The sequence below is a fragment of the Hemitrygon akajei genome, chromosome 24 (assembly GCF_048418815.1).
Source record: "Hemitrygon akajei chromosome 24, sHemAka1.3, whole genome shotgun sequence".
In the NCBI taxonomy this organism is placed as follows: Eukaryota; Metazoa; Chordata; class Chondrichthyes; order Myliobatiformes; family Dasyatidae; genus Hemitrygon; species Hemitrygon akajei.
Genome location: NC_133147.1, coordinates 17,197,944 through 17,225,522, shown reverse-complemented (window position 1 = coordinate 17,225,522; position 27,579 = coordinate 17,197,944). Strand labels below are relative to the sequence as shown.

The 27,579-nt window shown below is 40.2% G+C and overlaps 1 protein-coding gene across 2 annotated transcripts; it reads right to left on the bottom strand.

Moving 5' to 3' along the window:
* Positions 1-119: 119 nt before the first annotated feature.
* On the bottom strand, positions 120-27,527 carry mtfr1l (mitochondrial fission regulator 1-like). Of its 2 annotated transcripts, XM_073028420.1 has the most exons (8): positions 27,377-27,527; positions 26,583-26,681; positions 17,612-17,716; positions 9,234-9,358; positions 7,929-8,155; positions 5,190-5,517; positions 2,983-3,140; positions 120-2,318 (listed from the first exon to the last, which is right to left on the bottom strand). In XM_073028420.1, the coding sequence occupies exons 3-7, from the start codon at positions 17,714-17,716 to the stop codon at positions 3,026-3,028; spliced, it is 900 nt and encodes a 299-aa protein (XP_072884521.1). In that variant the 5' UTR covers positions 26,583-26,681; positions 27,377-27,527; the 3' UTR covers positions 120-2,318; positions 2,983-3,025. The 2 variants fall into 2 exon arrangements, with proteins under 2 accessions (XP_072884521.1, XP_072884522.1); XM_073028421.1 differs by lacking the exon at positions 26,583-26,681 and having other exon boundaries at positions 27,377-27,524.
* Between the last annotated feature and the right edge of the window lie 52 nt (positions 27,528-27,579).

The window sequence follows — 27,579 nt, the reverse complement described above, 5'->3', positions numbered from 1 at the left end:
CAATAAAACCTTCATCCAAACACAAACTAAAATTCTGTGGGTGCTGGGATAATGCCAAATAATTGGCTGGCTGCAAAAAAAAAACATTATATAACTAAACGAGTTCAGAAACCTCAAAATATTTTAAGTTCTTTTATTGGTACTTTCAGAAATATCAATGTTTAAAAAATCTTTTTATTACATGGGTGAAAAACCATTTCAATAGATCTCCCTCTTAAATGTAATAAATAGTTAACCCATCATGCTGATACATTTATTGCTTTTAACATTGAGTGAAATGAGCACTTAAATCTAGATTAACATTCAATAATGCAGTATTACATTTAAGTACTAAAATAGTTTTGAATAAGTATGCCAAACTCTCACCCATCTGGTCTGAGGTGGCACCATAAACATGCAGGAAGAACTTAGTTATCTGTGCATGTCCATAGTGCACGACTGAAGTACTTGGGCCCAAAATGTTACATTCCCAAAAACAAAGCTTGTTTATTTACCAATTGAAACATTTACTGCTAGCTCATCCGAAGATTTCTTTGCTCGCTGACAAAAAAAAGTTAACGTAAAAAATCCCACCAAAATTAAAAATGCAGTCACTAACAAAAAAGAAAGGTTCTATAATTACAACAAAACTGAGGGGAGTAAGGGTTGGCGGTGGTAGTAGGTGGAGAAAAAAAGTGTTAGGAAAAGTTACTCCAGCTGGTTTGTGTAACAGAGCTCCAAGCACATCAACAAATTTTATGGCACTATGACGAGCAACTTATTCCCAACACCTTAAATACATTAGTTAAATAAGTTAAGTGTGAGTGGAGGTGCAAGTTGTGCACAAAAACATTAGCAGTGAATTCTGTGCAATGTGTAATGTCTTCCTTTAAAAAAAAGAACAAGAGGAAAGCAATCCATCCAGAAATAAATATTAATTTTACTTATTTATCTAGAGAACAGCAAGGAACAGTCAGTCCCTCCTGGCTCAACGAGCCACACCACCCAGCAACCTTATTACTTATTGAGAATAGGCCCTTCGAGCCATGCAGCCCAGCAACCCCCTGATTTAACCCTACCCTATGGAATAACAATTTACAATGCCCAATTAACCCATCAACCATAGGAAGAAACTGAAGCACCCAAAGAAAACCTCAGTTCACGTGAGAAGACACAAACTCCTTACATACAGCAGCGGAATTGAACTCCCAACACCAGGACACCCCAAGCTGTAACAGCATCGCACTAACCACTACACTAACATGGGGCCTTTTCCATCTTTGTTGATAATACACTAGTATTGGCAGAAGGGAATATTAGAAGTGCAACACAAGCACAATTCTATTGTGCCCATTCAATTCCCATTTCATGTCCAATGTGTCTAATTAGAGTGCTGGCTAGCAACAATGTGCTGCTAATGCATCTAATGTAAATCATTTCCTGTTGGACCGTGTATATATATAGTCCAGTGACCTTTCATCTTACTTTTTAAATTTAGCTAGAAGAATTTGAAGGACGGTGATGTGATTCACTGCTCCGATGATCATTTCTCATATCAAATCTTTACCCCCACGTTGCTAAAGGGGCAGTACATGTAAATACATTCAGCAAACCCGACCATACTTGGGTTTTATTTCTGAATATTTTTACAGATAACTGTTTTAATAATGTAAGTGGATAACACTTGGAAATGCACAAAGCTATTAGATTCCTTTTCAAAAGCAGTGGAAATCAATTTTGAGTAAATATGGTAAAATAGGCCAGAAGTCTCTTCTTTGTGCTGCAATCATCTACACGCTCAAATTTCAAAAAGCCATCCACTTTGGTGTGACAAACAAGAGAAAATCTGCAGGGCTGCTTTGGATGCAAAAATCAAGGATGTTAAACAGAGAAGTTGTCATTTAGAAATTGAGGAAACCACTAAGCCCCTCAACTAGTGAATTTTCCTTGGGTATCCCAGTTCCCTGAGGGCGCAGTGTGGTGGTTGAGAGAATGTAAAATAGATAAGGGAAAATTATTTCTTAAATCAAATGCCCAATTTATCGCCACCTCTACCATCTTAGTCTACCACCCCACCCCACCCCCCTAAAGAAAAACTGAGGTAAGGAAGACATTCCTCTATTTCCATCAGTCAAGGCACAAATACAAGCTTGCTCCGTTTATAACCTTGTTTCCACCACCTGTAATATTGCAGTGCAAAGAGAACAGGAGTGTCCTGATCGGCACAGTTCTGCTCCAGGTCCTTTATGTATTAATAGTAGGGTCCACAGGGCATACTGGAGTACAGCAGTCCTTTCCAAATAACTGCAGTTTTCTATCAACAGGTCTTGTTATGAGACCTAAGGTGAAGACAGAAATATTAAGACAAAAACAAACCTATCAGATGTGTTTTAATTTTAGTGTTTAACTTATACTGGGAAAAGTCCATATGGGAAATAACTTCTTTACAGCTTCATGAAAATCACCAATTCTTGGAATCACCTGGGAGCCAAAACCTCCATTGTTGTATTCCCTCCCCCACCCCCACCCCCCCATTCAATTCCCAAAGTAAAATGCCTGCCATTAAACGTCCCCATTAATTGCTTCCCCTATGATGGGAGTTCCTAATACAACACTAAATTTGCCCTCACACTACATCATTTAAAAACACTGCTTCTTCCTTGGCTAGCCTTCTTTCTCCCTTTCCCACTGTACCCCTTCCTCACCCCAGTAACATTGCCTATCTTCATGAGAAACTTTTGCCTTAATCTGTGGAACAATTATAATATACCATGCCCAAAGAATTCAATCAGAAATATTGCAGCCCCTTGAAGAAATTTTCACTTGACAATCTGACCATACCTCCTAACTACAGCAGCTAGTTTTATTGAATTATAAGAATTCATCCCTTTCTTATTCTCTTAAGTCATTTATGCACAAAATCAAGCTGTCTAAATTGTTATTCATGGAAAGGGTTAGTTAAACAATGACCTAACTTTCACCGTGTACATAATTGAGACTTACTTGAGTTGTGGGTACTACTTGATGTTTGAAGAACTTGCATAAATCAGTCTTCCTTCATAAAAATACTACTGTCTGGTACGGTAAACTTGCGTTTCAATGCCTCTGATATGAGTACCGAAGGGTCATTCTCTTTCAAAAGCTGAGAGCCTCTCCTGGACCTAAAGTAACACAATGTTAGTAGTTAAAACTTGTCTTTCCCATCAAACTTAAGCTGTTGTAAAATAACTTTTTTGATGGATACTTACTACAGCTGCAACATATTGCAAGTTTTGTCTGACATTCATTAATGCTGTTACTATCGATGTTAGTTTGTTACCGGAGGCGACACAGCTCAGTTGTGGTTGACTGAAGATTTCAGTTGGACTGAGGGTTCTGCACTATATACGAGTATATTTGTCTGGTTGTGTTTTTACTAACATTCTATTTGTGCCTGTATTTACGAGGACTGGGCCTCAAAGCTGTGCTATCCCTAGTGGGTGTCAGACATCAGGACTAGTCGAGAGATGATCTCGATGGGCTGGGAGGTCTGGACTATATACATGCACATTCTGCATCGTTGTATCTTACTGATATTCTATATGGGTTTGTTGACTTGTACGTGTGAAGATTGGACATTAAGCCACAGTGTCATTGAGAGGGGAGGGGTGCCCGGACTCTTATTCCGTGAAAGCATTTTGCATTGTGTTTTGCACCTTGACCCCGTAGCAATGCTGTCTCGTATGGCTCTATTCGTGGGTATTCATGTATGGTTGAATGACAATTAAACGTGAATTGAATTGTAAGCTAATTCACAAATTATAGTTAAAGGGGGAGGTGGGGAGAAGGCCAAAAAACTGCACATACTAGAAATCTGAAAACAAACCAAGAAAATGCTGGTTGCACTCATCAGCTCATATCCTTCTGTGAAATATCAGATGGAATCTGACCTCCCGAGTAGCTCCAACATTTTGTTTATATTTCGGATGGTTATGGACAGGATCGATCAGGCAGTGCCTGAGAGAAACAGAGCTTATGCATCAGGTTAGCTCTGATTAACTTTATTGCTCTTTCCACACACAGTTTGACTTGCCATTTTCTGCTTTGACTCCAGTTTTCCAGCATCTGTAATATGTTCTTTTGTACACATAAAGTTTGTGGAGTTACGGCTTTCTGCATATAATGGCCACATAACTGAATAATTATAAGGGCTGTCAAACCGAAAAAAAAACACACACTGGTGGTACAAAAATCTCTTGTTACAGAACAGAAAAAGATGGCTTTACATGTATATAAACAAATGGATTATTCAGAATAAAAATATTTGTAAAATGAAACATTCCATGTGATGAATATTATGTAGATCTTGTAAATTGTGCCGAAGCCTTACAAAATCCTACAGAGATCGATAGATTGATTTGTTGTAGGACGGCCTTAGAGGCTCCAGAGAAGAATTAAGAACATAGTTCCTGGAATGAGTGTTGAAAATATAAGGAGGATACTGGAACAGCTTTCTTTGATTAATCTGTTCCATACCTTACAATATTTAATATTAATGCACTTTAGTTTGTTATTTATGTGTGATTTATCTGTAGATTTTATCCTTACCTTCACAAGTTTCATGTGTTAAATGTACTGTTTTACACCCTGGTTCGAAGGAACTTTGTCTCATTTCTACATACATTATATGGCAATAAACTTGATGTGACTTGAGGAGAAGGCTGAAGTCAGATTTGATGGCATGTAAAATGAAGGGTCTGAAAAGCATGAATAGTTTAGGGCTGCTTCATTTGGTGGAGGCATCAAGGCCTAAAGGTCATGGGTATAAAATAAAAGGGAAGAGAATTAGGAGTGTCATGGAAAGAAACTTATTTTTGGGAAAAATGCAACATGGTTGGAATCTGGAGTGCACTGTTTGATGACATGGTGGCTTCCATTATAGCCCTCAAGAGGGAACCAGATAACCAAACAGTAGAGAAAATTTGCAAGGCTACAGAGAATGGGCTGGTAGATGGAAGAATTGCTTTGGTAGAGAGCTAGTGTGGAAGCCTCCTTCTATGCTTTAGTCATACTATGGTTCTATCAAAATGGTAGAGAAACATGGAATGTTTGTGTTACAAAGTTTCAGTCATTATTATTTCATACAGTAGATTCCAACTTTAAAACATAGTCTAATATTGTTAACATGAATATGTAATTATACCCTCAAGTTATCTCCACTTCCAACTCACCCTTGTAAGGAGTTTAATTTAACCCTGTTCATATCTTTCAGAATATCCATCATATCTGCAAAGCTTGTGGATTTTGATAGACAGGAGGTTTCGTCATCTTCATTTGCAGTTATATCCTGCCTTTTACTTTCAAAATCAAGGTCAAAGTTTGATGAAGCAGCCATGGAAAATGATGCAATGCTCAAAGATTCAGCTGGATCATTTTCTGGAATATCATCGTTTAAGGTAAATGACGCTAATGGAGGATATGCAGACTCAAAATCTGGTAGAGAGCAGGCAACACTTGACGTGTCAGGAGAACCAAGTTCTGGTGTAAAAGGAGCAGATTCTGGAAGACAAGAGGGAAATCTTAGATCCTCTTTAACTTAGCACATGTTGGATGAACTTTTTTTTCCCTAAAAGAAATATATTGATTCCTGCATGGGAGGTTGGTCAAGAAGGTCCAGTTGCTCAGTATTCAAGATGAGGTTATCAATCGGATTAGACATTAGCTTTGTGGGAGAAGTCATAGAGTGGTAGTAAATAGTTACTTCTGACTGGAGGCTTGTGACATGTGGAGTGCTCCAGGGATCTGTTGTTGTTTGTCATCTATATCAGCATCAGATTTAATATCACCGGCATATACTTTGACATCTGTTAACTTTATGGCAGCAGTACATGATAAATATAGAAAAAAATGGAGTTAGTAGACCAAAAACAGAAATAAAAAACAGTAGTGAGATAGTGTTCATGAGTTCAATGTCCATTTAGGAATCAGATGGCAGAGGGGAAGAAGCTGTTGCTGAATCACTGAATGTGCGCCTTCAGGCTTCTGTACCTCCTTCCCAATAGTAACAGTGTGAAGAGGGCATGTCCTAGGTGGTAGGGATCCTTAATGATGGATGTTGCCTTCCTAAGGTAAACTGGATCAGTAAATTGGGAGGACAAACCAGGGTAGGGCACTGAGGAGTGCAGTAGAACAAAGGGATCTGGGAATATCAATCTATAATTCTTTTTAAATGGTGTCACAGGTAGTTAAGAATTGTAAAGAAAGCTTTTGGCATGTTTGCCTTCATAAATCTAAGTACTGAGTACAGGAGATGGAATCTTACGTTGAAGTTGCATAAGACGTTGGAGAGGCCTAATTTAGAGTTGGTCACCTACCTGCAAGAAAGATGTAAACAAGGTTGAAAGAGTACAAAGAAAATTTACAAGGTATTCCCAGGACTTGAGGACATGAGTTACAGGGGAAAGTTGAACAAGTTACGACTTTATTCCATAGACTGTAAGAGTATGAGGGGAATTTGATAGAAACATACAAAATTATGAGGGGTATAGATACACTACTGTGCAAAACTCTTAGGCAAATATATTTAGGTAGGGCGTCTAAGACATTTGCTCAGTACTGTATTTGTCAACATAATGCAGAGAGTGAGACTAAATCTGGCGAGAGCAAAGGATGTTGGGAATTGTGATGGTGGAACACAGTGGAAGGGTGTGAAATAGGTGGTAGAGAAGGACTGCCACTGAGGGTTGGTTCTAAACAATTGGTTTATTGGTCATTACAGAATGTCTCTCTGATGCTTTCCGCTCCTTCCTCTTTCCCTTCCACTTTTCCCAACCATGATTTACCTCTCCCTGCCCCATTCCCACACTCAGTACACAACAGCGACCCATAGCAGAATCAGGTTTATCTCACTCACATGTCATGAAGTTCGTTTTTAAATCCAGGTGCATGTCGATGGGACTAGACAGATTAACAGTTTGGCATGGACTAGATGGGCTGAAGGGCCTGTTTCTGTGTAGTGTTCTATGATTATGACTCTATATACACTGACATTGAGTACGTTGAAGTACCCAATGGTTCAGTATCCAGATGTGACCAGTTCGTAACAATGGCATGAGATTACTAAACTATGTGCTATTCTACAGGATCGAGACTTAAAAAGGTACCCATCCACTGACAAAAAAATCTTTTACCTTCAATCCTCAACTGGTTTGGCCTTACTGTTCTTTTAGACATCTACAGTTACTGTTCCAATGTACTAAAATACTACCAATAATCCAACCCATATTAATTACAGATACCCCTCATGAGTGCCCTAATTTTCCCTCTGCAAAAAACATTATCACTCAAATTTTCCATTCACAACACCCAAGCAACTCCAAATCTTCATAGCAAGAACCACAAAATGCTAGAGAAATTCAGCAGACCAGGCACCGTCTATAGAAAAGAGTACAGTTGATGTTTCAGGCGGAGACCCTTCAGCAGGACTGGAGAAAAAAAAAGATGAGGAGTCAGAGTTAGAAAGTGGGGTAGGGGAGGAAGAAACACAAAGTGATAGATGAAACTGGGGGGGGGGGGGGAAGGGAGGATAGATGAAGTAAAGAGCTGGGAAGTTGATTGGTGGAAGAGATATAGGGCTGGAGAAGAGGAATCTAATAGGAGAGGACAGAAGGCCATGGGAGAAAGAAAAAGGGAGAGGAGCACCAGAGGGAGGCGATGGCAGGCAAGGAAACAAGATGAAAGAGGGAAAAGGGGATGGGAAATAGAGAATAGAAATAACCTTTTGTTATTCAATTTCCCTTCCATACACAACAATCTGCAAGAATCTTCAACCACTGTGAAATTCTAAACTTTGTTTCTAAACTGCCACTCGTTACCAACAGCTTGGGCTAGTTCATTCATAAAACTTCAATTCTTATGTTTCTAACTGTATCTGAAGCTATCAATGGGAGACAATATTTTCACTAACTCACCAGTTTCCATTTTACTCTCTGGCACAGCAACGATTTTAGCAATCTGCTCTCGCAAGCGGCTAAGTTCATCCTGAAGTGCCACAGTGTGATTCAGTGCAGTCAGACCCGGCTTCTTCAGGCTTTCGTATTTCCTCCCTTCCCTTCGGAAGTTAGGCACTGAAGAATTTCTATGCATTATAAGCAGTGGAGTCGGATGCCATTCTTCCCTGTAGGGTCTAGCATCAGCTCTGTAATCCAAATCAGATACATTTACAAATATTATCAGAGGGAAAGTTTTCATAACAGTTTCTTACAATCAAAACATAACCCATAGTTCAAGAGCTATGTATTAAAACTACAAATCTAAAACATACAGGTGTCAAGTGATTTTGTCTGATTTGGGGTGGCATGGTGGCATAGTAGTTAGCACAACGACTTACAGTACCAGCGACCCCGGGTTCAATTCCAGCCACTGTCCGTAAGGAGTTTGCACGTTCTCCCCATGACCACGTGGTTTCCTCTGGCTACACACAGTATGAAAACGTACTGGTTGGTGGGTTAATTAGTCACTGTTATGACTTCAATTTGGGTGCTTTCTCAATTATCTCTTTTGTATTATATTATTATTGTATGTTTATTTTTGCACTGTATTAATTTTTTTTCATTTTGGTTTGGGTTTGTTTCTTATCTGTAGTGTTGTAGAAAATGCATAAAAAAACCAATTAAAAAAATAATTAGTCACTGTTATATGTTCCATGATTAGGGCAAGGTTAAATCAGGGGGTTGCTCGGCAGTGCAGCTCAAAGGGCCAAAGGGTCTACTCTATCTCAATAAATAATGGCAAAATGAACCTTTACACCACTATGGCTAAAATGTTGGTTTCAGTCACAGGGATATTTTTAAGTAGCAAATAGCTGGGACACCTAAAAGACCTAGAATGGATTCAGGATGAATTAATAGAATTAAAAGTGCACTCATTTGGGAAATACCGCAGTAGAATGCACTTTGGTACTAACCTAGATGTTGATACCAGTTAACAATTTCATGACAATTGGAGAAGTCACCCATCCAAGAAGAGGAGAGCCTTACACCTCCTTTGGTAGAGACACATCTCTATCACTCAAGGCCAGACTGACTCATTTTAATATTTAAGTGAGCAACATTTTCTCTCAAACAGTTTGCTGCTGACTTCATACCCTATTTCTATTAAAAGTAGAATTAACTGGTTTCTGTTGTTTTGACTAACTTCTTGGCAACATAACTTCACACACAACCCCAATACACCACTTTTTGGGGAAACTCAGATTCAGTCGCATTGGTGAATACCTCATCCTTGTAAAGGCTTCTCCTTCATCTGCAGCTATCCATGCAATGTCTGCAAGGGTCGGAACGGCTGGTTTATTGCCGTGGATGGAACTCAAAGTCTCAGCTGCAGTAAGCCCAGGAACAAGCTGAAGGGAAAAGAAATTCCATTAATGGAAATTGAAAGAAGATTTTATTAATAGAATTAGAAACATTTGGCTGAACAAAATAAGTAAATGGATTGGGGTTTTACAAAGGCATATGGGCCTTCTTATCATATTTTAAATTTTAAAAATCCAGTTAATACGTGCCCAACAGAACGTGAAGTCAAGATATGCAGAGGATTTAAATTACTGAAGACTCAATGATTGAAACGAATGAATCAAATACTAGGAACTTAAACCTGCACAATGTTATTTTCCATCTTTCATTCCTTACTGCAGTCACCTCGCCCTTTACATTCAATTACATTATGTTAATATTTATATTGCTTAAAGAGGCGGCAGAGTAGTTTAGCAAGCAGCCTCACAACTTCGGTGAGCCAGACTCACTCCTAACCTCTGGTGCTGTCAGTGGAGATGTTCACTCTCTTTTTGTAACAGAACAGATTTCTTCCATTCACTCTGGTTTCCTCACACACTGCAAAGATGTGCAGCATGCTGATTAACTGGGTACTGTAAACTTAGCCCTAGCGTTGGTGGGTGGAGGGCTGATGAGCCCGAGGGAGAGAATAGGTTACAACAAAATAGGTAAGGGCAAAGGATAAATAGGATTTCTGAGATTCAGCAACATCTTGATGAGCTAAATGTCATTCTTCTACAATTGTAAGAGTGTGAGTACAAAAATAAAACTAATGCTTACTACCTAAATACAAAGTTATTGTATTGCAAATTAAGTCATTTGATTTAAAGTGATCTTTATATACTGTATGACCTTTCCCATTCCAAACAATATTTGTGCATCACCGCCTGGAATGGGAACTCCAACGCCTTTGAATGGAAAATCCTACAAAAACTAATGAATTCGGCTCAGTATATCAAAGGGAAGGCCCTTCAACCATTGAGCACATCTACATGAATTGCTGCCGTAGGAAAGAAGCATCCATCATCAGAGATCCTCAGCACCCACATAATGCTCTTTTCTCACTGCCCCCATCAGATAGAAGGTACAGAAGCCTCAGGAGCCAGCAGGTTCAAGAACAGTTAGGTGCTCCTCAACCATCAGGCTCTTGAGCAACAAGAGATGGCTCCACTCACCTGCCCATCCACTGAGATGTTCCCACAACCAATGTTCTCACTTTAAGGACTTTTTAATCTTGTTATCTCATGTTCTCTTTATTTATTTATACTTGCATATGCAGTTTGTTGTATTCTACGCTCTACTTGATTTTTCATTGATACTGTTATAGTTATAATTCTATAAATTTGCTGAGTATGCCCGCAGGAAAAAGAATCTCAGGGTTTTATTTGGTTACAAATGTACACTGATAATAATACTTATTTTGAACTTTGTATGTGCACATACTCAAATTTTATCAGTTTTCTCATGGCGATTTTTTTCACTAATTCTGTAGCAACCAACTGAAAACTCCCAGCATTCCACATTCAAATCAGATTTTCAGGATGAGAAAGCTGGTGACTATTTTGCAACACTACAAGTCCATTTTACAATAACCAGAATGAGGAATGTCAGAATTGCCCAAACAGCTTCTAAAATAAACAAAAGCCTAGCTTAAGCACAGTGGCCTGAATGGCCTCCTTCCACTGTAAGTATTTAAAATTTCACCCGTATTACAATTCTGCGTGCTTGATGTTTCATCAATCAGAAACAAAGTGCATAAATCTGGATTATTAAAAATCACATTCATGGAAGATTAATTCAGAATCAGAAAGATATTCATAATTGGAAGAATATATTGTGAAACTTATTGTTTTGCAGCAGTTGTACAAGGCAATACATAAAACATGCAAGTTATGATAATACAAAAAGTAGCATATGTAACCCTTTTACCATGGCTCATAATAGATTGGGTTTGTTAGCTATTACTGGCTAACAGCCACGTGACTCAACATTGCATGGGTGATGGTGAGACGGCCATCTTCAATAAGCAACACATCTAGAGTCAGTATGATTCGGGCTCAACCAAACAAGAAAGCTGGAATATTCCAATGAGGGAATGGAAATTATGGTGAATGATGTGTAAATACTTCCCCATGCAAAGTTATCGTTCATCACGAAATAATGGAACTTACACAGTCATAAAATTAAAGCGGAAGTATATTTCAAATTTGGCAAACAGTAACAGTAAAAAGGCCCATTACAGTTAAACCAGTCTATAACGTGCACATAAACATTGGAGCTCATTCCTGGGTAGTCGGGTGGTTTGCTGTAATTATTCATGACACTGAACTCACATTCTGCATGAAAGAGACCAGCCACAGTTCAAACTTTTCATGAAATCCATTCTGAACAAACTGGCTAACTTGGAAGAATTGGCACTTGCTCCATGGAACCATTTGTCTGCACAAAGCATCTCTTACAACGGAGTTCTCTCCTTCGGGAAGGGTACCATGAGCATCTTCCCTTGTGCTCTGTTCTACACCTTCATCTTCCTCCAACAACTGCCAAAAAGAACTCTCCCAAAACCCATGTCCTCCTAGAAATTGGCTGCCACCCATCTCTCTATGTTCTATGGCAACCCACTGGCCAAAATGTTATCAAGACAAATCCAACTGGCTGACACAGCATTCCCAAGTGGATCAAATGATTCCTCATCTTAACAGAAACCAAAATGCTGTGCTGTAAAGTTTGATTAACAGAACAATGTTTCACAGAAAAGTTACAGGAAATACCCAACAACATAGTTGTAGTAATAAAATGTTCTTAACCAGGGTATTACACATAAAAAGAGGGTGGCGTGGTAGAGATGTGTCTCTATCAAAGGAGGTGTAAGGCCCTCCCTTCCTCCACTAGCCTGCAGGTCACTCTTGGGCAAGGTGTAGCAACTGCTCAGTCCCCGATCAGGTTCATGTGAAGCCACGGCAGCAAGTACTGGATGGTCATTCAAGTAGCTCTGGCATACATCATAAGTCCTGGTTATACAACCACTGACACCAGGCAGACAATCTCTGAAGAGTATTGATAATGGTTGGGGTCACCCGTCTTGTAAAGACACTGCCCAGAAGGCAAACCGCTTCTGTATAAAAATTTACCAAGAACAATTATGGTCAAGACCATGACTGCCCACGTCATACAACATGACACATAATGATAATGATGAGAGTAAACAGAGAGCAAAATAGTGAATTAGACTATCTAGAAATCTGATGGCAGAGGGGAAGAAGCTGTTCCTAAAATCTTGGATGGGTCCCCCCAGGTTCCTGTACCTCCTCTCTGGTGGTGGTAATGAGAATAGGGCATGTTCTGCCAAAGGTACTAGTAATACATTTCCCACCAGGGTCTTCAATGCTCGTGAAATTTGTATAGATAGTTTCAGTTGATCAAATATTAAGATTGCAAGAATAATAACCTCATTTCCCAAACCATGTGAATCCAGGCATGGATTTTACTAGCATCAACACTGAGTATATTCCCTTTCCTCATGTATGCATTACAGCACTGCTGAAGTTGTCACAGTTCTAACCTCTTAACTACAGTTGTTGAAAATGAGCTCACTAATTAAAATTCCCTCTTCCCCATGACAGACATTAATGCGAAGTAATCATTTGACAAGTTCTGATATTTTCATTTTACAGTACGACTATCAATTTTTAATGTGTCCAATTGTTCCTGTCCTGTTTTATTCACCTTGTATAACTGTAAACATTTACACCCCTTTCAAGTTTCCACTTATAGTTTTTTTGTAGTTATGGTTATTTTTAATCACCATTAGCTTTTCAGGGACAGTTGTCTTTTTGTATGTTTTGATTTTACTTTTGATTATCCATGTTTGTGCTTTTCTGACAGCTATTGTACTTGTCCCTAGGGGTTATAGAATGGTCCTGAATCATAGTAAATTCCTTGATCATCCCCACCACTCCATTGTGTATTTATTCCAGTTGCAGATTTTGCCCAGATTGTGCATGGCTTCTAGTTCATTGAAGTTGACCTCAACAAATGTAAAGTTGGCCATTTTACAATGCCCCTTTCAGTATTCAATAATCTCATTAAACCACTGACTGAATCTGGATCATTTGAGAATCTAATTATGACCTACAATTTGTATTGTAGGATGAAGATCATCTATTCTGTGCACACATGAAATTTTCTACCCCTTTGAGAACACAAACTTGCAACAAACCATCAGCAGTTGTATACTTTGCTGAGCCCATCATATAAATATAATCGTAAAGAAAGCACAACAGTCCCTCTACTTCCTCAGGAGTCTGCAGAGATTTGGCATGACATCAGAAACTTTGACAAATTTCTGTAGATGTGTAGTGGAAAGTGTACTGACTGGCTGCATTGTGGTCTGCTACAAGAACACCAATGCCTTTTAACAGATCGAAGCAGCATCCATTAGAGATCCTCCCCACACAGGCCATGCTCTTTTCTTGCTGCTGCCATCAGGTAGAAGGTACAGAAGCCTCAGGACTTGAACCAGGTTCAGGAACAGTTACTACCCTTCAACATCAAGGGTTATCTACATTCATCTATCAAAATATTCCCACAACCAATGACCTCACTTTAGGGGCTCTTTCGCTTGTTATTTCATGCTCTCATTATTTGTTGCTATTTATTTATATTTGTATTTCACAGCTTGTTGTTTCCTATGATCCAATTGTTCTTTCATTGATTCTGTTAGTTATAATTCTCTGTATTTGCTGAGTATGTCCACAGAAAAATGAATCTCAGAGTTGCATGCAGTGACACATATGTACTATAACAAATTTTACTTTGAATGTTAAAAATACTGCTATGAAAAATGCTTGAAATACATTTTTTTAATCATGTAAGTTCAGTAAGCTTGACTACTTTTCCCAACACATCCAAATGAGAAAATAAGCCAGGTGCAGATTTACAACAAGCTGATAATTTTCTACTCGGCAGACCTTTAAAGTGCTCAAAGGGGCTGCTCCCTGGAAATCTGCATTCGAACACATAAAATAAAGCACGTCAAGTCTCCAAAGAGAATTCTTAGTTGGAAATAATTCAGAAGTTGTGTAGCTCGGGTGGTTGATAGTTGGGTTGAATTGTTCTCCGGTCTTGGCAACTGACTTGAAAACATTTTGTTGCCATGCGAGGAGACACTGTCCATGCGCTGTTGACTGTGGTGTGGTCCTCCAAATGCTTGCCCTTTATATACTTTGCAATTAGCTGATTAGACATCATTTCAGAAGCTCAGTGATGTGGAGAGGAGATCACTTCGCTGATTGGCTGTGTGGTGAACTTTGTGCATTGTGGTCTGGAATTTTGCCTGCATTGGCTAATAAATAGGATTGAGGTGCACGTGTTTGTTTACAGAATTGTTCACAAAAGCAAACACACGGCATGCAAGAAAATTCCTAGAAGTATGGTTTTCCATGAACAATTCCAGACCACAACGCACGAAGTATGCCCCACAGCCAAATAGTGACGAGATTTCCTCCCCACAACACAATTGAGTTTCCAAAGTAACATCCAATTAGCTGACTGAGAATATAAAGGCTAGGCATTCAGAGGACACACTGCACTGACGATGTCTCCTCACATGGTGATGAAGCATTTGCAGGTACATTGCCAAGATCAGAGAACAACTCAACCCAACTAGAACTCTTAGCATTTGAGAATTGTGTCATTTATATAGCACAGTGCAAAAAGTAACAAAGAAAAATCTGTCCATAGAATTTAGAACAGTACAGCAAGAACAGGCCATTTGGCCCATAATGTTGTGCTGACCAACTGAAAACCAAATCAAAAATATCCAACCACTAATCCCTCCTACCTGCATAATGTCCATATCCCTCCATCTTCTTACATCCATTTGCCTATCTAAACCTCTCTTAAAATTCTCTAAAGTATTTGGCCTCTACCACCATATGAGGCAGCGTATTACAGGCATCTAACACTGGGGTTTAAAAAAAAAACTATCCCTCATATCCCCCTTGAAACATATTCCCTTCCACCTTCAATGCATGCCTTCTGGTATTAGACATTTCAACCCTGGGAACAGTTACTCTCTGTCCACTCTATGCCTCTCATAATCTTATAAACCTCTATCAGAACTTCCCTCAGCCTCCACCACTCCAGAGAAAGAAGCCTAAGTTCACCCAGCTTCTCATGATAGCATATGCCCTCTAAACCAGGCAGCATCCTGCTAAACCTCTTCTGCACAGTCTCCAAAGCCTCAACATTCTTCCTATAGTGTATGCAACATTCCACAAGTGGCTTAACCAGAGTTTTATAAAGTTGCAACATAATCTCTTGACTCAATGTCTTGACTAATAAAAGCAAGCATTCCATAAGCCTTCTTAACCACCTCATCAACCTGTGCAGCCACTTTCTAGGAGCTATGAACTTGGATCCCAAGATCTCTCTGCTTGGCAACACTGTTATGGAACTTGCCCTTACTAATGTGCTGTCTCCTTGCGTTTGCCTACCACGGTGCAACACCTCACATTTATCTGGGTTCCCAGTCCAAATCTGCAACTGGTCTGTTATCGCATTATATTCTTTGCCAGTCTTCTGCGCTACCCACAACTCCACCAATCTTGGTATCATCCGCAAACTTACTAACCCACCCATTTACATTTTCTTCCAGGTCATTTATATACATCACAAACAGCAGAGGTCCTAGCACGGATCCCATTGAAACACCACTAATTACAAACCCCCAGCTCCCTCTAATCACTACCCTCTGTCTTCTATGTTTTCAAAGAATGTAATGTATTTGGACATATACAGACAGAGATATCATTACTTAGATAGTTAAATATGTGGTTTGATAAAATACACCATACCTGCTATGATCAACTATATGCTATCAAGCTTTACACAGACTTGTTTAAAAACAGGACAAGACCAACACAGCCAGTTTTTGCAGTTCCTTAAAGGATGAATATGCAAAACAAAAACCAAAACTGTCTTGTCAAATTAAGCAGCAACACAAAATGTTTCTGCTCTTTAACTGGATTACAGTCAGCCCTCCTTATCCGTGGGGGATTGGTTCTGGGACCCCCCCATGGATATCAAAAAAAAGCGGATGCTCAAGTCCCTTATTTAACCTGTCTCAGTGCGGTGGACTTTAGGACCCAGCGCAACTCTGAATCCTCAGTATTTCTGTTCACGAAAATAATCACGATCACGATTGATAATAAAGTGGAAGTAATAAAGCGATCAGAAAGAGGTGAAACGCCATCGATCATTGGAAAAGCATTAGGCTACAGTCAGTCAACGATCGGAACAATTTTAATGGATAAAGTGAGAAAGGCCCTGCCCGATGAAAGCTACAATTATTACTAAGCAAGGCAGTGGTTTAATTATTGAAATACATACATTTCTTAAGTGTTTTATATGCGTAGAAAGGTAACATATATACTAAGACAAACGTTTGACTAACTGAAGCTAAATATAATCCGGGGACCGCCTGTACTTTAAAATCATCTCTCGATTACTTATAATACCTAATACAATGTAAATGCTATGTAAACAGTTGTTATACTGCATTGTTTAGGGAGTAATAACAAGCAAAAATAGTCTGTACACTCTCAAACAATGAATGCTGGAGAGAGAACTTCCAGGTTTTCCTGATCCACGGTTGGTTGAATTCACGCATGCAGATAAGGAGGGCCGACTATATTGACATTTCAAAGTTTACAACAATAATAAATATTTTCCCAAACACAACTTAATAAAACTCTGGTTAGGCCACATCTGGAGTATTGTGTACAGTTCTAGTCAGCCCACTATAGGAAGGATGTTGAGGCTTTGGAGAGAGTGCAGAAGAGGTTCACCAGGATGCTGCCTGGTTTAGAGGGCAAATGCTATCACGGGAGGCTGAGGGGAGATCTGATAAATATTTACAAGATTATGAGAGGTATAGATAGAAAGGACAGAGAATATCTGTTTCCCCAGGGTTGAAATGTCTAATACCATTAAAGGTGAGAGGGGGTAGGTTCAAGGGGGATGTGAGGGGCAAGTTATTTTACTTAGAGAGTGATGGGTGCCTGTAATGCAGTGCCTGGTATGGTGACAGAGGCAAATATGTTAGAGGCTTTTAAGAGACATTTGGATAGACACCATGGATGCAAGGAAGATGGAGGGATATTTACATGGTGTAGATAGGAGGGATCAGTATTTGTTTTTTTTTGCATTTTAGCTGGTTTGGCACAACACTGTAGGCTGCAGAGCCTGTTCCTGAGCTGTACTCTTCTATGTTCTGTTTTACAAGCACGTATTGGTATTTTTAATTTAAATGGCATTACCTGAAAACAAACCCTAGGACACGGTCTCAGTGGGAGGTTTGATCCAATCATTCGAACAACACTGCGGGAAGACCCATAAGGTTTATTTTGCCATATTGGAATCATCTGGAAAACAAAAATTGTCACAACACTTTTGAGAACAATGGGAAAATTTTCTAGAGTTGTCCAAACAACTTCAACACTTTGCACAAAACACAAAAGCTTAATGCAAGACAGTGAATTTTAAATACAAGTATATATCTGGAAATCAGAAAATAGAAAGCACTCATAACTAGCAATATAAATTGTTTCAAAGGATGGCAAAAAAAACCCGAAAATTCACCTCACCAGGTCTTCCTCACCAACAAGCAATAAGGAAAGATCTTCAAGAGTAACAAAGTAGTTTTTATCTTTCACAAAATTAATTAATTTGGTGCAGAGGTTTGAACCATGCATTCATGGATCACAACACAACATATTGCTCGAACAATAGTGCAATTGAACAGACGTTACCAAGATTGCAGTTGTGACACAGAAAATGACAGGCTCCTGCATTTCATTCCCAATGCATTGAGCTTGACTGTCTCACGTGTAGTACAATATAGCCTTCAATGCCCCAGGACTGTCAGCAACATTGAAGTTTGAGGGATGCCAGGTCATTTAAAAAAAAATAATTCTCACATCAAAGACAGAACAACACTCAAGTCTCGAGTTCATCATATCCTCCTCAGTGATTTAGAACAAATCAACTCTGTTTGCACTCAAAATGAAGTGCAACTAGGGGAAAAACGGAAGAAATTCAAATCATGACGAATAATACATGAGTAAAGGAAAGCATATGAAAAGTTTGAGATTTCTCCACAAGAGCGGCAAGCAATCTAGCCAGAGTGCAGTTGTATTAACGCAGTGTAGTGGGATGATTACAGACAAATCAGGAACAGAGAATTGTGCAATAAAGATGCATTTAACACAAATGAGGGAAGCAGTTCAGTTTGTGTTTATTTTTCAGGATCTGAATATTGACATCATCAGCCTTTAATCCTTGTTCCTAAAAAAATAATCCAAGAAGAAGAGTGTGAGTGGAAGGAGCAGTCCATCCAGTGAATATACTTCCAAATTGTTGTCAGGACTTCCGGAATTGGACAGCATGGTGGCGTAGTGGTTAACACAACGCTTTACAGTACCAGTGACCCGGGTTCAATTCCTGCCACTGCCTGCAAGGAATTTCCATGTTCTCCCCCGTGACCCGTGTCGTGGGTTTCCTCAGGGTGCTTTGGTTTTCTCCCACAGTACAAATTCATACCGGTTGGTAGGTTAATTGGTCATTGTAAATTGACCCATGACTATGTTAGGATTAAAGAGGGGATCGCTGGGCAGCATGGCTCAAAGGACCAGAAGGCCCTATTCACGCTGTATTTCAATCAATAAATAAATTTAGACTAAACGATTATATAATGGTAATATTTTTCTAAGAGGAGCAGTGCACGAGTTGGAGGGTCATTTGTAGATTGTAATGTTATCCACGTGCCCGAAGTCCTTGTCCTCCTCTGCAGTTGGCAACAAGGGGAAAACAGTTGGAGTCCTACTTCATAGAAAGGAAGCTGGTTGTAGTCGTGGGATATTGGTGACCAATGTTACTGCTGTAGTTCCTCAGGGCAATGAAGAAACTTGGGGTTAGGAGATGTTATCAGAATTGCCCAGGTGAGTAAAAGGAATATATTTTATACATGATAAACACTTCAGCCAGTGGTAGAGGGAATGAGCGTTTAAAATGGTGGATCAGAGTCAATCCTATTTAAGTTTCTCATGTACTGTTGCAGCTGTATAGAGGCTGGTAGAGAGCATCCCATCACACTCCTAAGTAGTCTCTGTATGCACTGGAAAGGCCTGGAGGCACTATTTACCAAAGGATATCCAGCAACGCAGTTGAGAGTCTGGGGTGACACACCCCAGAATGTTGATGATGGTGGGTGGTGGGAAAGAGATTCTCAATGACAAGGGTAAGTGGTTAAACGCTCTTTTCATTGGCTGCCAGTTTGGTGGCTTGAAACTTATTTTCCACTTATCAGCCCAATCCTGATGCAAGTCTCAGTGAAGATCCACTTGATTTGCAGAGGAGTTCCAACGGAAAATCAAGAAACTGAAAACAGCACATCCCCATTCTGACCTTATAAAAGAAGAAAGGTCATTGATTATGCAGCTGGCTGATGGGGCCTAAGGCATTGCTCGGAAGAACACCAGCAGCAATGTATTTTTACTGGGATCATCGGTGATCAACAATGACAACCAGCTTCTCTTCTATGAAGTAAGACTCCCAAGTGTGTTCCCCTCAGTGCCCGATAATTTCCATTCTACCAGGTCTGCTTGATGTCACACATTATCAAATGCTGCCTTAATATAAAGGCAGTCATTTACAGTTCACCTCTGGAACTTAACTATATGGCCCATGTCTGGATCACGAATGTGAGAAAATCTGAAGTTGAATTCTACTGACAAAATCAAAACTGGGCTTTTATAAGGTGATTATTGGTGAGCAAATGCCCCTTGACTGTGCAGGTGATCATAACTTCACTTTGTTGATGATAGTGGGATGTTTGGGTGGCAATTAGTTCTATTTTATGCTTTGTCATATCGTGTTCACAATTTTCCATATTGTTGAGTATTTCCCAGTGTAGTAACTGTAATAGATGCCTAGCTAAAATGGCAGCCAGCTCTCAAATTCAGGTATGCAGTTTCTTGATGTCATGTGGTTCAAATCCAATTAACTGAAGACTGCTTTCTATGCAGGTGAAACTCTCTGGAGAAACCAAGACGGATAATCCACTCTGCACTTCTGGCTGAATGTGATTGTTAATGCTTCATCCCCGTCTTCAGCACTCGTGCTAGATTCAACCATTGTAGAAGGGGTTATTTTTAATACCACCCTTCCCATTAGTTGTTGAATTATCCCCCCTCATACAGAACTACAAAACCACAACTGGACTTTATGTTTGCGAGGTTGCTAGTTTGGTCCCTACATACTGTACTTGACTGTATGAAACGTTGACTACTCTTTTCCATAGATGCACCCTGGCCAACTGAGTTCCTGCATCATTGTGTGTGTGCTGCTTGTATTTTCAGCATCTGCACATTTTCTCTTGTTTGTGCAGGAATATCAATTTCTCCTTCAGGTAAACAAATTCTCCCCCACCCTCTGTTCCTCACTCTGACCTTTTACCTGCCTATCATCTCCCCCTGGGTCCTCTCCTCCCTCCCTTTCTCCTATGGTCCACTCTCCTCTCCTATCATATTCCTTCCTCTCCAGCCCTTTACCTTTCCCACCCTCCTGGCTTCACCTATCACCTTCCAGCTATCTTCCTTCTCCTCTGCCCACCTGATTATTCTGGCATCTTCCCCCTCTCCTATCCAGTCCTGAAGGAGGGTCTCAGCCTGAGACGTCGACTGTTTATTCTTTTCCATAGCTGCTGCCTGGCCTGCTGAGTTCCTCCAGCATTTTGTGCGTGTTGCTTTGTATTTCCAGCACCTGCAGACTTTCTTGTGTTTATGATTCTGTAAGTACAACTGTGTTAGAATTTTCTTAACTAATCCATGGCACAGCTCTCCCAATTTAGTCACTTGGCCTTAAAAGTAGAAAAAAAAGGAACCAACCTTGGGAACTGGGTAAAAAAAAAACAACTACGGGAGTTCATTTTTAGTTAATAATTCATTGGTTTTTGTTCAATACCAAAGCTTAAGCAATTGCTAAAAATACAAATCTCAATACCATAAAATACCTGAATAGATGTACAATAAAAACTGTACAACTAATCAGTAACAGTAAATATATGCACTCAGAAGCTTGCTCCAAGAGAAGCACAACCTTGTCATAGGGTTTGGAGGCTTGCGTGCCTCGATGACCTGGAGAGCTCTGTTGGCTGGAGTCAGGGCTTTATGCTTTGGCTCTTGGTAGGGTCACCCATGCCAATCAGGTCAAAAGGTAGAGGCCAGACTCCACCGATCCTCCAGGTTTGGGGGGTTCAGTTCAGGGCTAACAACCCTGACTGGTAAAACTGAAACAGCAATGAAGAATCCTTCTAGGTCTGCGTGTGATGGTATTCCTGAGTCTCCACCCGGGACCTGCATGTCTGACAGTAGTGAAGACTGAGCCACTGACACTACCAGAGATGGAAGACCTTCATTGCAACCCTAAATGCCAGTGCAGTAACAGGCAGTAGATAGATACTCAGAAGCTCATGTATTAACAGAATAGATTTTAATTGTCTATTCTTCAACCACATGCTTCCACTTTAACGTCAAATTACAGTGTTACCCACATATTTCCATAGCAGCCATCTTCATGAACCCAAGTAGTGAAAATTATAAATGGTTCCCTCATCTGATTTGAAACAGATTTCCTGTGACAAAAAATGCTGAATTTGTTCTAATCAACTGGCTTTCTAGAACCAGTTAAACACAACAAAATTTCAGACAGATTACCCACTCAGAATTTTGAGTTTATGTTTCTCGTAAAAATACTGCAAATTAAGCAGAAACAAGACAAGTGGGAAACATGCGGCCTTTTGCTATCTGCAGGTTAACAGCCTCCGCGGTTAGGCCATGCAATAACAGCAATCAAAATGTTACCACAGTAGTCAAAAATGTCCTCTCTTCTATCTTGGCTGAGTCATTAAAGTTACAAAAATAAAAGTCTGTTAACACAAGTGCATAATTTTAAAATCAGAGGTAAGACAACCCAAGTGGTTAGGACATTGTATCAGAAGTGATGATGCACCGTATTTACACAAAACAAAAAGGCAGAAATCTGTTCAGTTAAAAAGGAAAAATACTAACAGATTTGTATTTAAAGTTCAAAGTAAGATTATCAAGGTACATATATGTTACCATATACACAACCCTGAGATTCATTTTCTTGCAGGCATACTCAAACAGCTTTGGAGTGTTTGCTAAAAGAGAATCAATCCACATACTGAATTTGAATGGTTTTAAATTCAGGTTTAAATGGTTTGATGCTTTATATAGCAGTGAATATTCACACCCTTCTTTTAATTACAAATTTGAAAACCATGAAGGAATCGTATCAAATCACAAAGAGGAGAAAATCTGCAGACGCTGGAAATCTGAGCAACAGACACAAAATGCTGAAGGAACTCAGCAGGCCAGGCAGCATCTATGGAAAACAGTACAGTTGATGTTTCTGGCTGAAACCTTTCGGCAGAACTGGAGAAAAAAAGCTGAGGAGTAGATTTGAAAGCTGAGGAGTGGGGGGGGGGGGGGGGGAAGGGGAGAGAGAAACACCAGGCAATAAGTGAAACTTGGAGGCTTGGAGGAGGAGGAGGGATGAAGCAAAAAGCTAGGAAGTTGGTGAAAGAGACAGAATGCAATGGAAGAAAGAGGGGAGGGGCAAGGAGCACCAGAGGGAGGCAGTGGGCAGTTAAGAAGATAACATGAGAGAGGAAAAGCAGATGGGAATTGATGAAGTGTCAAGTTCACGCTTGACTATGTCCACAAAATATGCAGGTCAGGTATCATCTATAGAAAGCAAAAGAGTTACTTTTTAGAAGGGTCTCGGCCCGAAACGTCGACAGCACTTCTCCCTACAGATGCTGCCTGGCCTACTGTGTTCCACCAGCATTTTGTGTGTGTTGTTGTTTGAATTTCCAGCATCTGCAGATTTCCTCTTGTTTACCTTTTAGACTGATGACTTTCAATTTCAAGTTCCTGGATGTCAGCATCTCAGAGGACCTAACATGGTCCCAACATACTGATGCAGCCTCAAATAAGGCAAGACAGCAGCAATATTTCATTAGTTTGAGGAGATTTGGTATGCCACCAAAAACACTGCAGATTTCTACAGATGTTCTATGGAGAGCATGCCAGTTGGCTGCATCATCGTCTGGTATGGGGGTGAGAGGCTACTGCACACGATCGAAATAAGCAGCAAGGATTTGTAAAATTAGTCAGCTCCATCATGGGTACAAGCCTTCATTGTATCTAAGACAGCTTCAAGTCAAGTCAAGTCAACTTTTATTGTCATTTCGACCATAACTGCTGGTACAGTGCATAGCAAACATGAGACAACGTTTTTCAGGACCATGGTTTACATGACACAGTACAAAAAACGAGACTGAACTACGTAACAAAAAAACACAAGAGAAAGCTATACTAGGCTACAGACCTACACTGGACTGCATAAAGTGCACAAAAAAAAGTGCAGGCATTACAATAAATAATAAACAGGACAGAAGGGCAAGGTGTCAGTCCAGGCTTCGGGTATTAAGGAGTCTGATAGCTTGGGGGAAGAAACTGTTATATAGTCTGGCCGTGAGAGCCCAAATGCTTCGGAGCCTTTTCCCAGATGGCAGAAGGGAGAAGAGATTGTATGAGGGGTGCATGGGGTCCTTCATAATGCTGTTTCCTTTGCGGATGCAGCGGGTAGTGTAAATGTCCGTGATGACGGGAAGAGAGACCCCAATGATCTTCTCAGCTGACCTCACTATCCGCTGCAGGGTCTTGCGATCCGAGATGGTGTAATTTCTGAACCAGGCAGTGATGCAGCTGCTCAGAATGCTCTCAATACAACCCCTGTAGAATGTGATGAGGATGGGTGGGGGGGAAGATGGACTATCTCTACCGAGGAGCCGTCGATGTTCAGCGGGGAGTGGTCGCTCCGTGCCCTCCTGAAGTCAACAACCACCTCTTTTGTTTTGTTCACATTCAGAGACAGGTTGTTGGTTCTGCACTAGTCCGTTAGCCGCTGCACCTCCTCTCTGTAAGCTGACTTGTCGTTCTTGCTGATGAGACCCACCACGGTCGTGTCATCGGCGAACTTGATGATATGGTTCGAGCTGTGTGTTGTAGCACAGTCGTGGGTCAGCAGAGTGAACAGCAGTGGACTGAGCACACAGCCCTGGGGAGCCCCCGTGCTCAGTGTGATGGTATCTCAAGGAGAGATACCTCATAAGGCTGGTGTCCATCATTAAGAAACTCCATCATCCAGGTCCTCTTCAAGGAGCGATGCCTCAGAAAAGTGGCTTCCATCATCAACGACCCAGGACATGCCCTCTTCTCATTGTTACCATCAGGAAGGAGATACAAAAGCCTGAAGGCACACACTCAGTGGTCCAAGAACAGTTTTTTCCCTTCTGCCATCCGATTTCTGGACATTGAACTCATGAACCCTACCTCACTATCTCTTTGAAAACGTCTATTTGTAAGTTACAGGAGGAAGGAAATAATGATGCAGGAATTGCATTACAATCTAGGACAAGATCAGATAATAATAGAGCAGGAAAAATAAACAAAAGAAAGATATTTGCAATCACAAGGAAAATTATCACAACCAAGGGAATGTACTGATTATAAAAATGAAGCAAACATGACAAAGGTCCCATCATTGTGATTAAAAACGTACTGAAAATATTACTGATGTCAAGCTACTTCTAGCATTATTTTAGTTGGGCACATTTAGCATGTGCCAAGATATTCTATAAGAGATTAACAGACAATTTAAATTTAGCACAAGGTTAGGCACAAGACCATAAACCATATGCTCAGAAGCACTCAAGAGTACTGAACAAACCTCAGCAATTTCAACAGCGTGTGAACATGGAAAATGGGAACTGAGGACATAATTAAGGTCAGGTGCTCAGATGAAACCAACAGAATAATACCACAGCAAGGCAGTTTAATAGCAGCACACAAAATGCTGGAGGAACTCAGCAGGCAAAGCAACATCCATGGAAAAAAGTAAACAATCGATGTTTCGGCCTGAGAAAGGGTCTCAGCCCGAAATGTCAACAGCTTACTCTATTCCACAGAAGCTGCTAGGCCTGCTGAGTTCCTCCAGCATTTTGTGTGTCTTGCTTGGATTTCCAGCATCTGCAGACTTTCTCGTTTGTGAAGGCAGTTTAATAGTTTTTTTGTATGCCTAGTGCATTTAATAAATTGAAATGGAGCAGAGATAAGTAAATATTTGTCCAGAATTCCTTGAGAATCTTGAGTCGAGTCAAGAACAGTTACTACCCCTCAACTATCTGACTTTCAAATAAAAGAGCATAACTATACTCACTTGCCCCAGAATTGAAATGTTCCTACAACCAATGATCTCACTTTAACGACTCTATCTCATAATCTCATGTTCTCATTTATTGCTATTTATTTATATCTGTACAGTTTGTCATCTTCTGCAGTCTGCTTGATCTTTCATCGATCCTGTTATAGTTACGATTCTATAGATTTGCTGAGTATGCCCACAAGAAAATCAATCTCAGGGTTATATGGTGATATATATGTACGTCGATTTTAAAAAACTTTGAACATTGATGAAAATAAAAAGTCTGTTTTATAATGTTTGCATTCAAGAATCAGTATTTTCCCCCTACAAGCAATAAGAGCCTCTCATTTTTAACCGTAAATATGACCACTGTTGATTTAGAAACATAGAAAACTTAGAGCACAATACAGGCCCTTTGGCCCACAAAGCTGTGTAGAACATGTCCCTACCTTAGAACTACCTAGGCTTTACCCATAGCTCTCTATTCTTCTAAGCTCCATGTAGCCATCCAGGAGTCTCTTAAAAGACCCTATCGTTTCCGCCTCCACCAGCCCATTCCACGGACTCACCACTCTCCGTGTAAAAAATTTACCCGACATCTCCTCTGTACCTACTCCCCAGCACCTTAATCCTGTGTCCTCTTGTGGCAACCATTTCAGCCCTGGGAAAAAGCCTCTGACTATCCACATGATCAATGCCTCTCATCATCTTATACACCTCTATCAGGTCACCTCTCATCCTCCATCGTTCCAAGGAGAAAAGGCCGAGTTCACTCAACATATTCTCATAAGGTATGCTCTCCAATCCAGGCAACATCCTTGTAAATCTCCTCTGCACCTTTTCTATGGTTTCCACGTCCTTCGTGTAGTGAGGCAACCAGAATTGAGCACAGTACTCCAAGTGGGATCTGACCAGGGTCCTATATAGCTGCAACATTACCTCTCGGCTCTTAAACTCAGTCCCACGATTGATGAAAGCCAGTTCACCGTATGCCTTCTTAACCAGAGTCAACCTGCACAGCAGCTTTCCACAGTCAACCTGCATAGCACAGTTACCACAGTTTGAATACAAAATCATTTTTGTTTCAGTAAAAAAAATTTGGACAGCTTTACATGCTATTATCTCATTTAAATGCAAACATTTTCAGATATAAACTGTGATAACTTGTTAAAAAGTCGCATGTTCTCCAACAGATTAAAAATAAATCACATTTTGAACATGGGCAATATTATAGCTGCACTGAGACAGCGTTATCAACCGGGCCCTGGCAATCACATCCTAGAAGCTAGACAAGGCAGTCAGAACGATACCAAGAATTTGCTAGTTTGATCCAGTTGGTATTTGGTGAGCCTAGGGACTTTGGAAAGCTATTTAAATACGTGGCCAAAACACATCAAGGTCAGCCAATACCAGCAACTTCTGATGGAAAATATCGTACATCCCTTCAGAAGGGCTTAACTGACGACCTACTAAAGACTTACTGAATTTTACTTTATGATAATAAAAGATGAACAATCACTGTCCAAGTTATAAGTTTGGGCCAAACCACTAGTTCATGAAGTTATTTATTTACATATTAATTATTAATCTGACCTGAAAAATCTTACCCCCTTTCAGTACGACAGCGCAGTTAAATTAAACAATAGTGCTCCTATCCCACTAGACTTCAAAGCCACAAGCCTTAAAGTCTAGTGCTGAAATAGCTATCGCACATTAAAGATGCAAAAATGTACCTTGCCAACAAAGAATTGGCTCCCTCGTGCGTTAAGGACACCAACACATTCGGGTTGTCAAACTAAACCGTGCTCGCAGCTTCAGGCTCCACCAGGCCGCTTGGTGTAAGAGACTGGCAAGTTGTTTCCATGGGCTTTTTAACAACCCCGTCTCCTATTGGGCTCTTGGTGAGGTTCCCGATTGCTTGTAGCCAATAGGTTAC

Bases quoted from the DNA above. Each gene is read 5' to 3' on its own strand.
- mtfr1l (XM_073028420.1), bottom strand. From the start codon at position 17,716: ATGATTCCAATATGGCAAAATAAACCTTATGGGTCTTCCCGCAGTGTT. The intron at 9,359-17,611 runs GTAATGCCATTT...TTTTCCCTTCAG, and splicing joins GTCCTAGGGTTTGTTTTCAG to CTTGTTCCTGGGCTTACTGC. The intron at 5,518-7,928 runs GTGAGTTAGTGA...CTTGTCTTCCAG, and splicing joins AGAGAGTAAAATGGAAACTG to AATCTGCTCCTTTTACACCA.